Source organism: Dasypus novemcinctus, chromosome 29, assembly GCF_030445035.2.
Source record: "Dasypus novemcinctus isolate mDasNov1 chromosome 29, mDasNov1.1.hap2, whole genome shotgun sequence".
NCBI classification, from domain to species: domain Eukaryota; kingdom Metazoa; phylum Chordata; class Mammalia; order Cingulata; family Dasypodidae; genus Dasypus; species Dasypus novemcinctus.
In genome coordinates this window covers 23,612,059-23,624,091 of record NC_080701.1, presented here as the reverse complement: position 1 = coordinate 23,624,091, position 12,033 = coordinate 23,612,059, and the positions used below count along the sequence as shown (strand labels likewise).

General features: G+C 34.7%; 1 protein-coding gene across 4 annotated transcripts in view; it reads left to right on the top strand.

Moving 5' to 3' along the window:
- Positions 1-7,319: 7,319 nt before the first annotated feature.
- Positions 7,320-12,033, top strand: part of ADAM2 (ADAM metallopeptidase domain 2) — a 114,964-nt gene continuing 110,250 nt past the window's right edge. For all 4 annotated transcript variants that reach the window (XR_009184014.2, XR_009184013.2, XM_058289870.2 and 1 more), the window contains exons 1-3: positions 7,320-7,476; positions 8,014-8,090; positions 11,856-11,911. Coding sequence is in view for 2 of the 4 variants with exons in the window: in XM_058289870.2 (XP_058145853.1) it covers positions 7,422-7,476; positions 8,014-8,090; positions 11,856-11,911 (188 nt within the window). In the remaining 2 variants the exon portion in view is untranslated. The remainder of the gene's footprint in view (positions 7,477-8,013; positions 8,091-11,855; positions 11,912-12,033) is intronic.

The window sequence follows — 12,033 nt, the reverse complement described above, 5'->3', positions numbered from 1 at the left end:
GACACAAGGAGAAAGAGAATATTACTGGATTCAGAGGTAAATGACTTTCACACACATACACAAAACCTCCAGGCCCAAAAGGCTCCATTTCTAAATTTCAAAAAATAGAGGGGAGAAATATTCCCAACACAAAACTGACTCCTCGAAGAATAAAGGAATAGATAACACTTCCCAATTTACTTTACGAGGTCAACATATCTCTAATACAAAAACTGACAATTTCATTACAATAAAAGAAAGTTACAGTTTCTTGTATGTGTCAAGAATATAATACAAAAATCCTAAACAAAACACTGACAAATTCAAATCCAATAAAATATAAAAAGGATAATAAATAGTGACCAAATTAAGGAGTATTCCAAGGATGCAAGATTGCTTCAAAACTGGAAAATCAATAATTTTCATCCATAACATTAATAGAAAATGGAGATAACTAGACAATAATCACAATCTATGCAGAGAGAAATCATTTGTTAAAAGTCAACATGTATTAAAAAAAAATCAGTATCACAAAAAAGTTAACAAATTGGGAATAAAAGTTTCTTTTGAAACTTGCCTAAATTTATCTACAAAAATCCTACTGCCTTCATCATACATGGTGATCTTGTATTCAACATTTCTCTCTAAGATTGGGAATAGTACAAGGATGTCCTCTCTCATACAGTGACATGAGGTAAATTATATAAAAGAATAATTGAGGAGGAAGAAATAAACTTGTTTTTATTTGTATATGCCATGATTGTCCACACAGAAGTCCAAAGGAATATACAAAAGACAACTAGAACAAATGTGGAATTTAGTAAGTTCACGGGACACAAGGTCAATAAGCACTAATCAATTGTATGTGTATACATTAGCAACAAAAAAATTTGAGTAATGAAATTGAAATATTAGCACCAGTCACAACAGTGTGACATTTCATTGCATACCTAAAGACAGAGGTAACAAAAGATATGCAAAATACGTATGTTGAAAAGTAGAATACAGTGCTGAAAGTAACTGAAGAAGATCTAAATAAACGGAGAGACATGCAATACAAACGTTTTAGAAGATTAAATATCAGCTTTGCACCATTGATTTAACAGTTCAGTGCAATCCCCATCAAAATCTCACCAGGTGTTTAGTTGAAAGTGACAAGCTGATTCCAAATTAAATAGGTGTATAAAACCCCCGTAGCGGACCGGCTTCTTCCCATCCAGATCATATTGCAGGTCTAACCTAGGCCCCAGTGCCACCTCCAGCAGGGAGGAAGCTGTGAGGACCTGTGCCAGCCTCTCCGGGAAATTACCAGCCAAGCTGCAGAGACCGGTGATTGTCCTACTCTGGCAGCATGAGCTGCCCCAGGAGTTGTTCTGTGATGGGAATTGGAAGCCCCATTTCCCAGAAATAGGGGAGGAGGAGATGGAAGGCTGCCAAATTCAACTAGTGACTGGGAGATTTGGCTGGCTAAGAGATAACCCTGGGAACAGCTGGGGTAAGAACCAGCCCAAGACAGAAAGAGACCAGTAGCCACCATTCTGACTCTGGTCCCAGCCTGAGGGGAAGCCAGGCTGACAGTTCCTTTCATGCAGATCAGCCTGCAACCCGCCTAGACTTCAGCCCTGCCTTGGGCAGGGAGGAGGCTGAGGAGCCCTGCACCAGCTTATACAGGTAACTGCAGGGAACTTTGGCTGCCATAGACTGAAAATCAGAAGTCTACCAAGGCAACTGCAGTCATCTTAGGGCCTGCACTGCAGAGATTGCTGCCCACACCTGCAGCTCCATCCCTGCCCCAGGTAGGGGAGAAAGGGATGTGAAGCTTCATCAGTCTCTCTGGGCGACTACAGGCCTGCACGTGGATTATTCCACACAGCTGTGACTCTGTCCCTACCGCTGGCAAAGGAGTAAGTTTTGGAAGAAGCTTCATTGGTCCCCAGTGCAATGAGGGAAGCTTGAGCCTCCACAGCTTACAGCACCAAGTACATGCTTGGTTCCTACTGCATAAGTAGGAAGGGAGAAATGATGGAAAGCCGTAAATTAGGAGAAAAATTGCACCCAGAAAAAATACTCTAGGAAGCCAGATGCGAAGACACCAACAAAAAATTACAATCCACAGCAAGAAACAGGAAGCTATGACCCAGTTAAAGGAACAAGACAAGCCTCCAGATTACATAAAGGAGTTGAGACAACTAATTACAGATGTTCAAACAAATCTCCTTAATAAATTCAATGAGATGGCTAAAGAGATTAAGGATATTAAGAAGACATTGGATGAGCACAAAGAAGAATTTGAAAGCATACATAGAAAAATAGTATATCTTATGGAAATGAAAGTTGCAATCAGTGAAATTAAAAAAAAACATTGGAATCATATAATAGCAGATTTGAGGAGGCAGAAGAAAGGATTGGTGAGCATGAAGAAATGGCCTCTGAAAGTGAACATACAAAGGAAGAGATGAAGAAAGGAGTGGAAAAAATTTAACAAGGTCTCAGGGAACTAAATGACAGCAAAAGGCATGTAAACATACGTGTCATGAGTATCCCAGAAGGAGAAGAGAAGGGAAAAGGGGCAGAGGGAATATTTCAAGAAATAATGGTAGAAAATTTCCCAACCCTATTGAAGGACATAGATATCCCTCTCCAAGAAGCACAACGTACTCCCATCCAAAAAAATCCAAATAGACCAACTCCAAGACACATACTCAACAGAATGTCAAAGGCCAAAGACAAAGAGAGAATTCTGAGAGCAGCAAGAGAAAAGCAATGCATAACACATAAGGGATATCCAATAAGATTAAATGCTTATTTCTCACCAAAAACCATGGAGGCAAGAAGACAGTGGTCTGATATATTTTAAAAACTACAAGAGAAAAACTTCCAGCCAAGAATCTTATATGCAGAAAGACTGTCTTTCAAAACTGAGGGTGGGATTAGAATCTTCACAGAAACAGAAACTGAGAGAATTTCTAAGCAAGAGACCAGAATTTCAGGAAATACTAAAGGGTGTGCTAGAGTCTGAAAAGAAAAGACAGGAGAGAGGGGCCTGCAAGAGAGTCTAGAAATGAAGATTATATCAATAAAAGTAACTAAAAGTGTCAAAAGAGTGGCGAAAATAAAATATGACAGATAAAACTCAGATAGTTGGGAATAAACTTAACCAATGATGTAAAGCACTTGTATTCAGAAAACTGCAACTCAATGTTAAAAGAAATTAAAAAAGCCCTAAATAACTGAAAGAACAGTCCATGCTCATGGTTTGGAAGACTAAATATCATTAAGATGTCAATTCTACCCAAATTGATATACAGATTCAATGCAATCCTGATAAAAATTCCACCAGCATTAAAGAAAAAATTGAAAACATAATCATTAAATTCATTTAGAAGGGTAAGGGATCCTGAATAGTCAGAAACATCATGAAAAGGAAAAGTGAACCCTCATCTCCAAACTTTAAATCGTAATACCTACTATAGTAGTAAAAACAACATGGTACTGGCCTAAAGACAGACACAATAGATCAATGGAGCCAAATTTATGGTTCAGAAACAGACCCTCACAGGTATGGTCAAGTGATTTTTGACTAGCCTGTCAAACTCACACAGGCAGATCAATCCATTCAACAAATGGTGCTGAAAGAATTGGACATCCATAGCTGAAAGAAGGAAAGAGGACCCCTATCTCACACCTTATCCAAAAACTAACTCAAAATAGATCAAAAAACTAAAAAGCAAGAACTATAAAACTTCTAGAAGAAATTATTGGAAAATATCTTCAGGACCTGGTGGTAGGTGATGGATTCTTGAAGGAGATAAGAGAAGGACTGAGTGGACTACTGATGTTTAATGTATGTAGAAGTTTTAATTAGCTTTTCTGTAAAATTGTGGAAATGTGTATAGAGTGGATGGTAACACACAGTGAGTAACAGCTAGTTTATAAATGGGGATGTGACTGAAAATGGTAGTCTAGTTATGTAAATGCCAATTGACAGAATGCTTGAGAATAATCTAGGAACTAAATAGCTCAGTAAACCAAGAGGTGGGTGAGAATTGTGGTTGATGGTACAGAAGCAAGAGCATCCTTTGTTAGCTGGAGCAAATGTGTATCACTACTGCAGGGTGTTGGGAATGTGGAGAAGCAAGGGAAAAATACAGCTGAAGTGACCTATGGACTGTGGTTAGTAGCAATAATATAATATTCTTACATCTATGCAAAAGATGTACTGTGTTGATACTGAGGCAGTATGGAAAATGTGAGCCAAATATACACTATGGACATGGTAATAATCAGATGATATTATTTTATCTGTAGTGGTGTGTTGATGGAGGGGTGTTGTTTGGGAATTCTGCACATGTGCATGATTGTTTTATAAGTTTACAACTTCTGTCATAAAAAATATATTTAAAAAATAATAATAGGGTGGGTTGGGGAAAAAACACACCAAATGTAAGATAAGAACTATGATTAGTCATGAGATTTTGACAGTGTTCTTTCATAGTTTGTAACAAATGTCTCATGACAATGCAAGGTGTTGATAGAGGGTTGATGTATGATGTTATGCATGTTTGCTTCGTACGTTCACAACTTTTACTATACACTTGTATATGTAAGTTCATATGTAAATGATATAAAGATAATAATAATTGGATTGGTTAGGGGAAAAATCCTTTGTTTAGTAGTAATATTTTGACAATGCTCTTTAATTATTAGTTAAAAAGGTTTAAAAACAATGCAAGTTATTGGTGATAGGGTAAGATGTTACATATGTTTGTTTGATGTTATATATGTTCGTTTTGTAAGTTCACAACTACTATACATTTATTGTTTATGTATGTTTAGGTATGAGTGATATATTTCAATAAATTAAAACAAAAACAATACACACCTAAAAAAAAAAAAACCTACAGCAAATGGTCCAGGAAAATCTTGAAGAGGAAACATACTTGAATTGATTTGAACAGATTTGAAACAGACTTAAACTACCTGATTTTAACATTTATTCTAAAGCAGAAAGAATAAAGTCAGTGTGCTATTGAAAAATAAAAACCAAAGACAAACCAAAGGAACTGATTTTAAAAATTGAAAGATAGACCCATATATAATTAATTTCTTTACTGCAAAGTTATGGAAACAATTTAAAGGAAATGGAAAGTCTTTTCAATAATTGATGTTGAAGCAACTTAATAGCTGTGTAAAATGAAAAATTAAATATTTATCCCTACTTCATACCATACCCAAAAAGTACTGCAAAAAGTATCACAGTCCTAAATGTGAGTGCTGAAAATATGAAGGTTAAAAACATAGATTTATTTTGTAAACTTGAAATTGGCAAAGATTTCTTAGACATGACACAAAAGAAAACCATAAAGGAAAAAAAAATTACAAATTAGACTACATCAAAATTAAAATGGTCTCATCATCAAAAAGTAGCTTCATAGACTTTGAGAGAACATTTGCTATAAATAGATCAGATAAAAGAGTCATAATGATAAATGAACGCCTAAAACTAATAACACAAAGACAACAAACCAATTTAAATCATGGCAAAATTTTTAACTAAAAAAGATATCTGACTAACAGCATAGGAAAGCTTGTTCACCATAAAATAATCTTTAGAAAAATGCAGTTTAGAATGTCAGTGCTTATTTATTCCATACCCTGGCAAATGGCTAAAATTAGAAAGCACCTAATACCTATTGCTGGCGATAATGTGGAGGAAATAGAACTTTGATAGGGATATGAAAATTAAAATCACTTTGGAAAACTCTTTGGCATTTCTAATAAAGTTTCTGTTAAACCTATCCCACGACCCAGCAATTCCACTCAAGTGTATCCTCATAGCAACTTCATTCAAATATTAAAATGCTGTAAAAAACAATGGATGTATAAAGTGCTGTATAATAATTCACACAATGGAATATTAATTGGAAATAACAGAGAACAAACTATTGATATCATCACAATATTAATGAATCTTAAAAACTTTATGCTCAGAAAAGGGAACCAGACACAAAAGATCATATCACATAATTCCATTGATACAAAATTCATGAATAGGCAAAATTGATAGATGGTGATAGAAGTCAGAATGTGGGAATGTGGTTACTTCTTGGGGCATTTTGACTGACCTGAGTCAAACTTCTGGTGATTACAGAAATGTCCCACGTGGCAGTTTACTGGCATTATTCACGTGCAGAAATTAATTGAGCATACACTGAAGATTTGTGCATTTTACTGAATATAATTTATAACTCGATGAAGTACTGTAAAACATATAACCAACTCTAAAAAGATACTTTGAGTGAAAAAGGAAGTCCCCATACAAAAGATATTTACAGTCTCTATATTTAACAAAAGAATCTTTTCTCGACTACATTAACAGGCTCTACATATAATAAAAAGAGTCAAGGCAACACAATTGGAAAATGGACTAAGTCTCAATGACAAAGAAGCAACAGAAATGATTAATAAACATATAGTGCTAAACTTCATAAACAGTCATGAAATTGCAAGTTGAAACCAAAACGCAAGTCCATTAAAATGGCTGCAGTGAAATACAGAGAAACAATACCGCAGTAGTCACAAATACGGAGACACTGAAATTCTCATGTACTCCTGGCAGAAGTATAAATAACTGTTAACTCTCTTGGAAAACTTACTAGAAACATCTATCACACATGATCCAGGAATTTAACACTAAGAATATATCCATTAGGCAGCCATATATTATGTTCACCAAAGACATGTACAAAAATGTTTATAGTCCAATATTGTTTTTTATAGCTCAAACTATAAACAGCCCAAACATTAATAGTCAAGCAAAACAACAAATCGTGGTATTTTCTTCAAGGTATATAATATAAACCAACAAGTAAAACAATACAAAACAAAAATCACCATTGCAAGAACGTGATGGTTCTCCCAATCATCACATAGAAGGAACTCAAGGATAAGAGTCCGTGGTGATTCATTCCATTTCTGTAACATTCAAAAGCAGACAAAACTAATCTATGATGTTAGAGGCGAAGATTAGCAGGGGGTGCAATCTGGGGGATCCGGAAGTTCTATGTTGATCTGGGTGCCAATTAAACTTGTTTGCTCATTTGAATATTAATTGGGGTGTGCACTTATGATTTGTACCTTATTTCTTTTGTTTTATATAATAGTTCATTTAACGTTCTCTTAGCTGTTTCTTCGACCCTGTCTCTGTTACATGGTTCTGCCTTTTCCTATCCTCAAGGCTACAGGAAAATAACCATCTCCGGCAAGAGATTTTGCAGCCAACGGGCACTGCGCCAGAGCGCACAGCACCCACTTTCTCAGGGTCCTGGGCGCTCACAACCGCCTCACCCGGAGGCGCCGCGGAGCGAGGGGCCCTCGTGCGCCCAACTGCTCCCCGGCCAGGCCAACGGCCACTGCCGCGTCCGGGTCCCGGCAGTGGAGCCATGTTCGGCCTCCTGCTTCTGCTCACGGGGCTGAGCAGGCTCGGAGCAAGTCAGGGTGAGCGCCACGACCCTTCCCGGCCCGGGTGGAGCCGCAGCGGTCGCCGCCCCGGGCCCTGGGGTGGGGCTTGGCGGTCCCGGGGCGGTGCCTTCCGGGGGAGGCGCCAACTCGCGCAGCGCGTGTCCATCCTCCCTTCGCCGCCTTCCCAGACCAAAATCCATTTTCAATGAGCCGGCGCTTTCCCACTCCTCCTGGGACCGTAGAAGAGACGGGCGATTCCACGGCTCATGTGGAAGCCTAAAGGGCTGAATTTCTGATCGTTCGCTGCATTTTTTTTTTATGATGTTGAATATGATTTTCAGCTTCTAGACTCTGGTAGAAGAGCCCAGAGGATCTGAGCGTTTTGTATGCGAGGCGGGGGCGTGTTGCCCGGTGATTACTAGAACCTGCCCCAAAAGGCAGTATTCCTAAAGTAACATTTCTATTTCTCTTTTCAATTTTAGAAAGAAGTAGGGACTTGAGAGAATTTGAAAATTTGGGAGTTGGGATGAGGTAATGGGTGTTGCTCTCATCAAAACATTTTGCACCTTGCAGATTCTGAAAGACTACGTGTGCAAATTACAGTTCCGAAGAAGATACAGTCCATCAAAAGTGGGGAAGTTGAATCAGAAGTAATTAACCGTTAACATGTTTCATGATTGAAGATCATAGGACTATCTTGTTCCTAAGAGGTCAACCTAACTTCTTCCAACCATGCACACTTGCAGAATTTTGTATTTATGTATAGTTTCTCTTAGGTGGAAAAGCCCCTTTGAAAATGAATCAGGTGTAGCAATTTTTCGTAGAAACGTGGTGCAACGTGCTGGATATCAAAGCTCATGTGCATCTCCAAAAATCTGCTTCCCTCTTGGATGTCTTTTCAAGATCACTTGTCTGATCTTTCTAGAGTTTCTCTTTCCACTCACTCCCCATACTGTTTTTGGAGGATACAGGTTTTGTTGTTTTTGTTGTTGTTACGTAAGCCTATGGCTTCCTTACCTGGATTGATGCTCATTTCATTTAAAGATGTTATGTTAATACTTCTTACATATTTATTTTAACTGCATTAGTGATTAAAACTGTTTACTTAATGCCATCTTAGTTCCTTTTTGGTATCAAGGTTATAGGTTTTCCTTTTTTTCCTTTAAATTAGAAGCACTTATATTTTACTAAGTTCTAGAATAATTGCAAAAAAGTGAATTTTGTTTCTTGAAATGCCACACCTTAATATTTTATTTGTGCAGGAAATGCTCTGGTAATTCAATACAATTATTTCCGTGGCAACTACCCACTTGTTTCTCTAATACAGAGATTAGAGTCTACAAATTTCAATATATTCTTAAAACATAGTATATCTATTCCTGAAAAATTCAAGTTTATTCATTTAGAAAGGAGAGAAAAGAAGTGAGGCTTTTAACAATCGCTTGAGATGTAGTTTTATTTGTTAAAAAGTATAAAATAGTATGGGATTACTGGTGATATTAGGAAATAAATATAGAATCTGTTCAGAGGGAAATACCTTACAAGTGAATTCACCATAACTGAAGTAGGAAAACAAAATCACTAAAGACCCCTTTTAGACCTTCATGGGGATACATTTGTCTATTTTGTTATCTTCTATATCCCCAGTGGCAAGAATAGTGCTAGGCACATAGTAAGGGATCAATACTATTTGTTAAGTGAGTAACTATAACAAACATAATATAAAATATATATATTTAAAATTATTACAATTAATAAAGAATGTAAATCATAGGAAGGGAATATTGGATAAAAAATTAAAACATTTTAAAGTAACTGAATGGAATTTCTAGAAGTGAAAACTATAATATGAAAGTAAAATTTCAAGAATTAGCAAACTGCACAAGAGACGAAAGAGATGCAACATATGAAAAGCTTACAGAAAAATAGCATAAAACTGAAAGTTAAAGTGTAGATTAGTTAGCATTCCTGAAGGAGAGAAAAAACACTGGTCAGGAGAGCTTATATTAAAACAGATATTAGAAGAGAAACGATTAACAAATTTTTTTGAATCCTTAGACCAGGTTTCATGAATCCAGAGCAGAATAAATAAAAACCAAGTAACACTTTACGTATCACAGTACCATAGTAAAGAAAGTTTCTTAAAGATAGCCATGAAGAAAAGAAAAATACCTATATGAAAGTAATAAATATACTAAGAACTGGCCTCTCAAAATCAACAATTGAAAGGACAACATAGTGAAATGAAAGTGCCAATATTTTGAGTTTACCTGTGCATTATGGAATCATTTGCACAAATCGAATATCATTCATAAATTTGGATATATTAAATGCTTCCCTATTAGAATAAAATAGTTGAAATAGTAAAGTTGTACTTTAGCAGACAGAATTTCAAATGGGGTTAGAGGAAAACATAAAAGAAGGAGCTGGTGAAAAATAGTGAATAGATGTATAATTCAAAACAAATCAAATTGAACATAAAATTTTAAATGAAACTATTAGAAGAATAGACAGTGTATAATATAGGGAAACCCAATACAATTTAAACAAAAAATTAAATAAGAAGTGATTAAATTTAACTGAAAATACAGATATTTCATATTGGAATTAAATATATAACTCTGAGACAAACCTACAGCACAAGGAAACAGAAAAGAACAAACAAATAAAAAAAATTATACAAGACAAAATGTAACAAGTAATTAACTTCTGTAGTCATATTTTAATCTGACAAAGCCTTTAAGGAAAAATGCATAATTAGGGAATATGATCATGAAATAAATAAAAGTTACAGCCCCCCTGGAAGAAATTTAAATACTGAATTGTGTATGGAATGAATATACATGTATTTATGTCTATGCATCTGTGTAAATATCTATATCTAAACATATATGTGTATATGTATATAAAAATAGTATTTACATTTATATGTGTGTTTATATATATACATAAACAGTATATCTGTTTACACTGAAAGACCTAGAAAAAATCAATTCTAAGATAAGCATATTTTAACATAAATCTCTTAGTAATTGAAAAACTTAGATGAGAAATTAGTGAGGGAAAAGATTTAAGCAACATATTAAGTTTGAACTAATAGGCATAAACCCCTGCAGCTGTAAAAGAATCATAACAAATTTCAAAGAATTAAAACTATATAGTTTACATTCTGTAATCACTATATAATTTAGAAAACAATAGCAAAGCTAACATGCTATATCTTTTTCAGTATAGATATTGATGGCATGGTATTTTATATAATTTCATCTCAAGTTTCTATGTTTGAAACATCTCATAATTAAAAATGGTAATTGGTTTATAGAGAAGTCCAAATGCCTTTGAGAGGAACATCATGCCTAAGTTGAGATATTGAGACCTTTCCTCCTGAAAGGAAGAAAGAGGAAAGGATGCTCACTCTTACTTTTTCTATTTATTATTTTCCTTGAAGTATTAGCTGGTGCAATAAGGAAAGGAAGCAAAATCAAAACGAAACAGATAAACAAAAAAAATGAGTATAATCATTGGAAAAGAAGAAATTAAGCCATTATTATTTGTAGCTGAAATGATTGTATATGCAATAAAATCCAGGAGAATTATTGAAATTTAGAATTAATAAGAATTTCAAATATTCATTGGAAATAAGGCCAAAGTGTGTGTGTGTGTGTGTGTGTATTTTTTTTACTTTCTATTCTGGTAAATAAAAAATGTAAGATGAAAATTTTTTAAAGGTTCAATTTACATTATGTACGAACAAAACAGTAATTCTAACCAAAGATAAGCATACCTTCTCACTGAAGACAATAAAAAGGTAGAGATTAAAAACCTAAATAAATCAAGTTATATTTCATGCTCATAAATTGGAAGTTCCAATAATGTAAAGATGTCAAGGCTTCGCAAACTAATCTTTACAGAGTGAATTGTCCATTTGTCAGACACTTGCAGAATTCATTTATTAATCTTAATAAAATAGATCAATGAATGGAACAGACAAATTTTATGAAATCTAAATAGTATGTATAATGTGCTATTCTTTTCTTGACTAAATAAATTTTCCTTGAATAACTAATTTAGATATACCTTGTCCATTTTAAATTTACATTTTGTGTGATGCTCTTAATCTTATTAAGCTCATATAATTATTGGATGAAAAATAATTATTCAGATCCTATATTTTATGGAATAAATTTAAAAATTAACAAAAAGAGATTACTCAAATTATATCCTTCTAACCATTATTATATTATAAAAACCAATTTTTAAGGTCAAATTTCATTGACATAAATCCACGTTAAATTCCAAATTTGCCTTTTATATTTGTATGCTGTAAGATTTAATTGTAGTTAATATAAAGTGTTGGTTTCCTCTCTAACGTTCTCCTCACTCTTCTTTGCCTTTTAAACTTACTCTCCTGCCAGGTGTCCTACAACATTCTAATTGATGGGAAAACTCACACTGTGAAGCTAATGCAAAAGTAGGTGATCTATATTATTTTACCATCCTTCTTTTTTTCTACTTATAACTAGTACTTGTAACTAACCAGAATGCAATTGTTTTGTATTTCTGGATTTACATTCATCTCATTTTATACTTAAA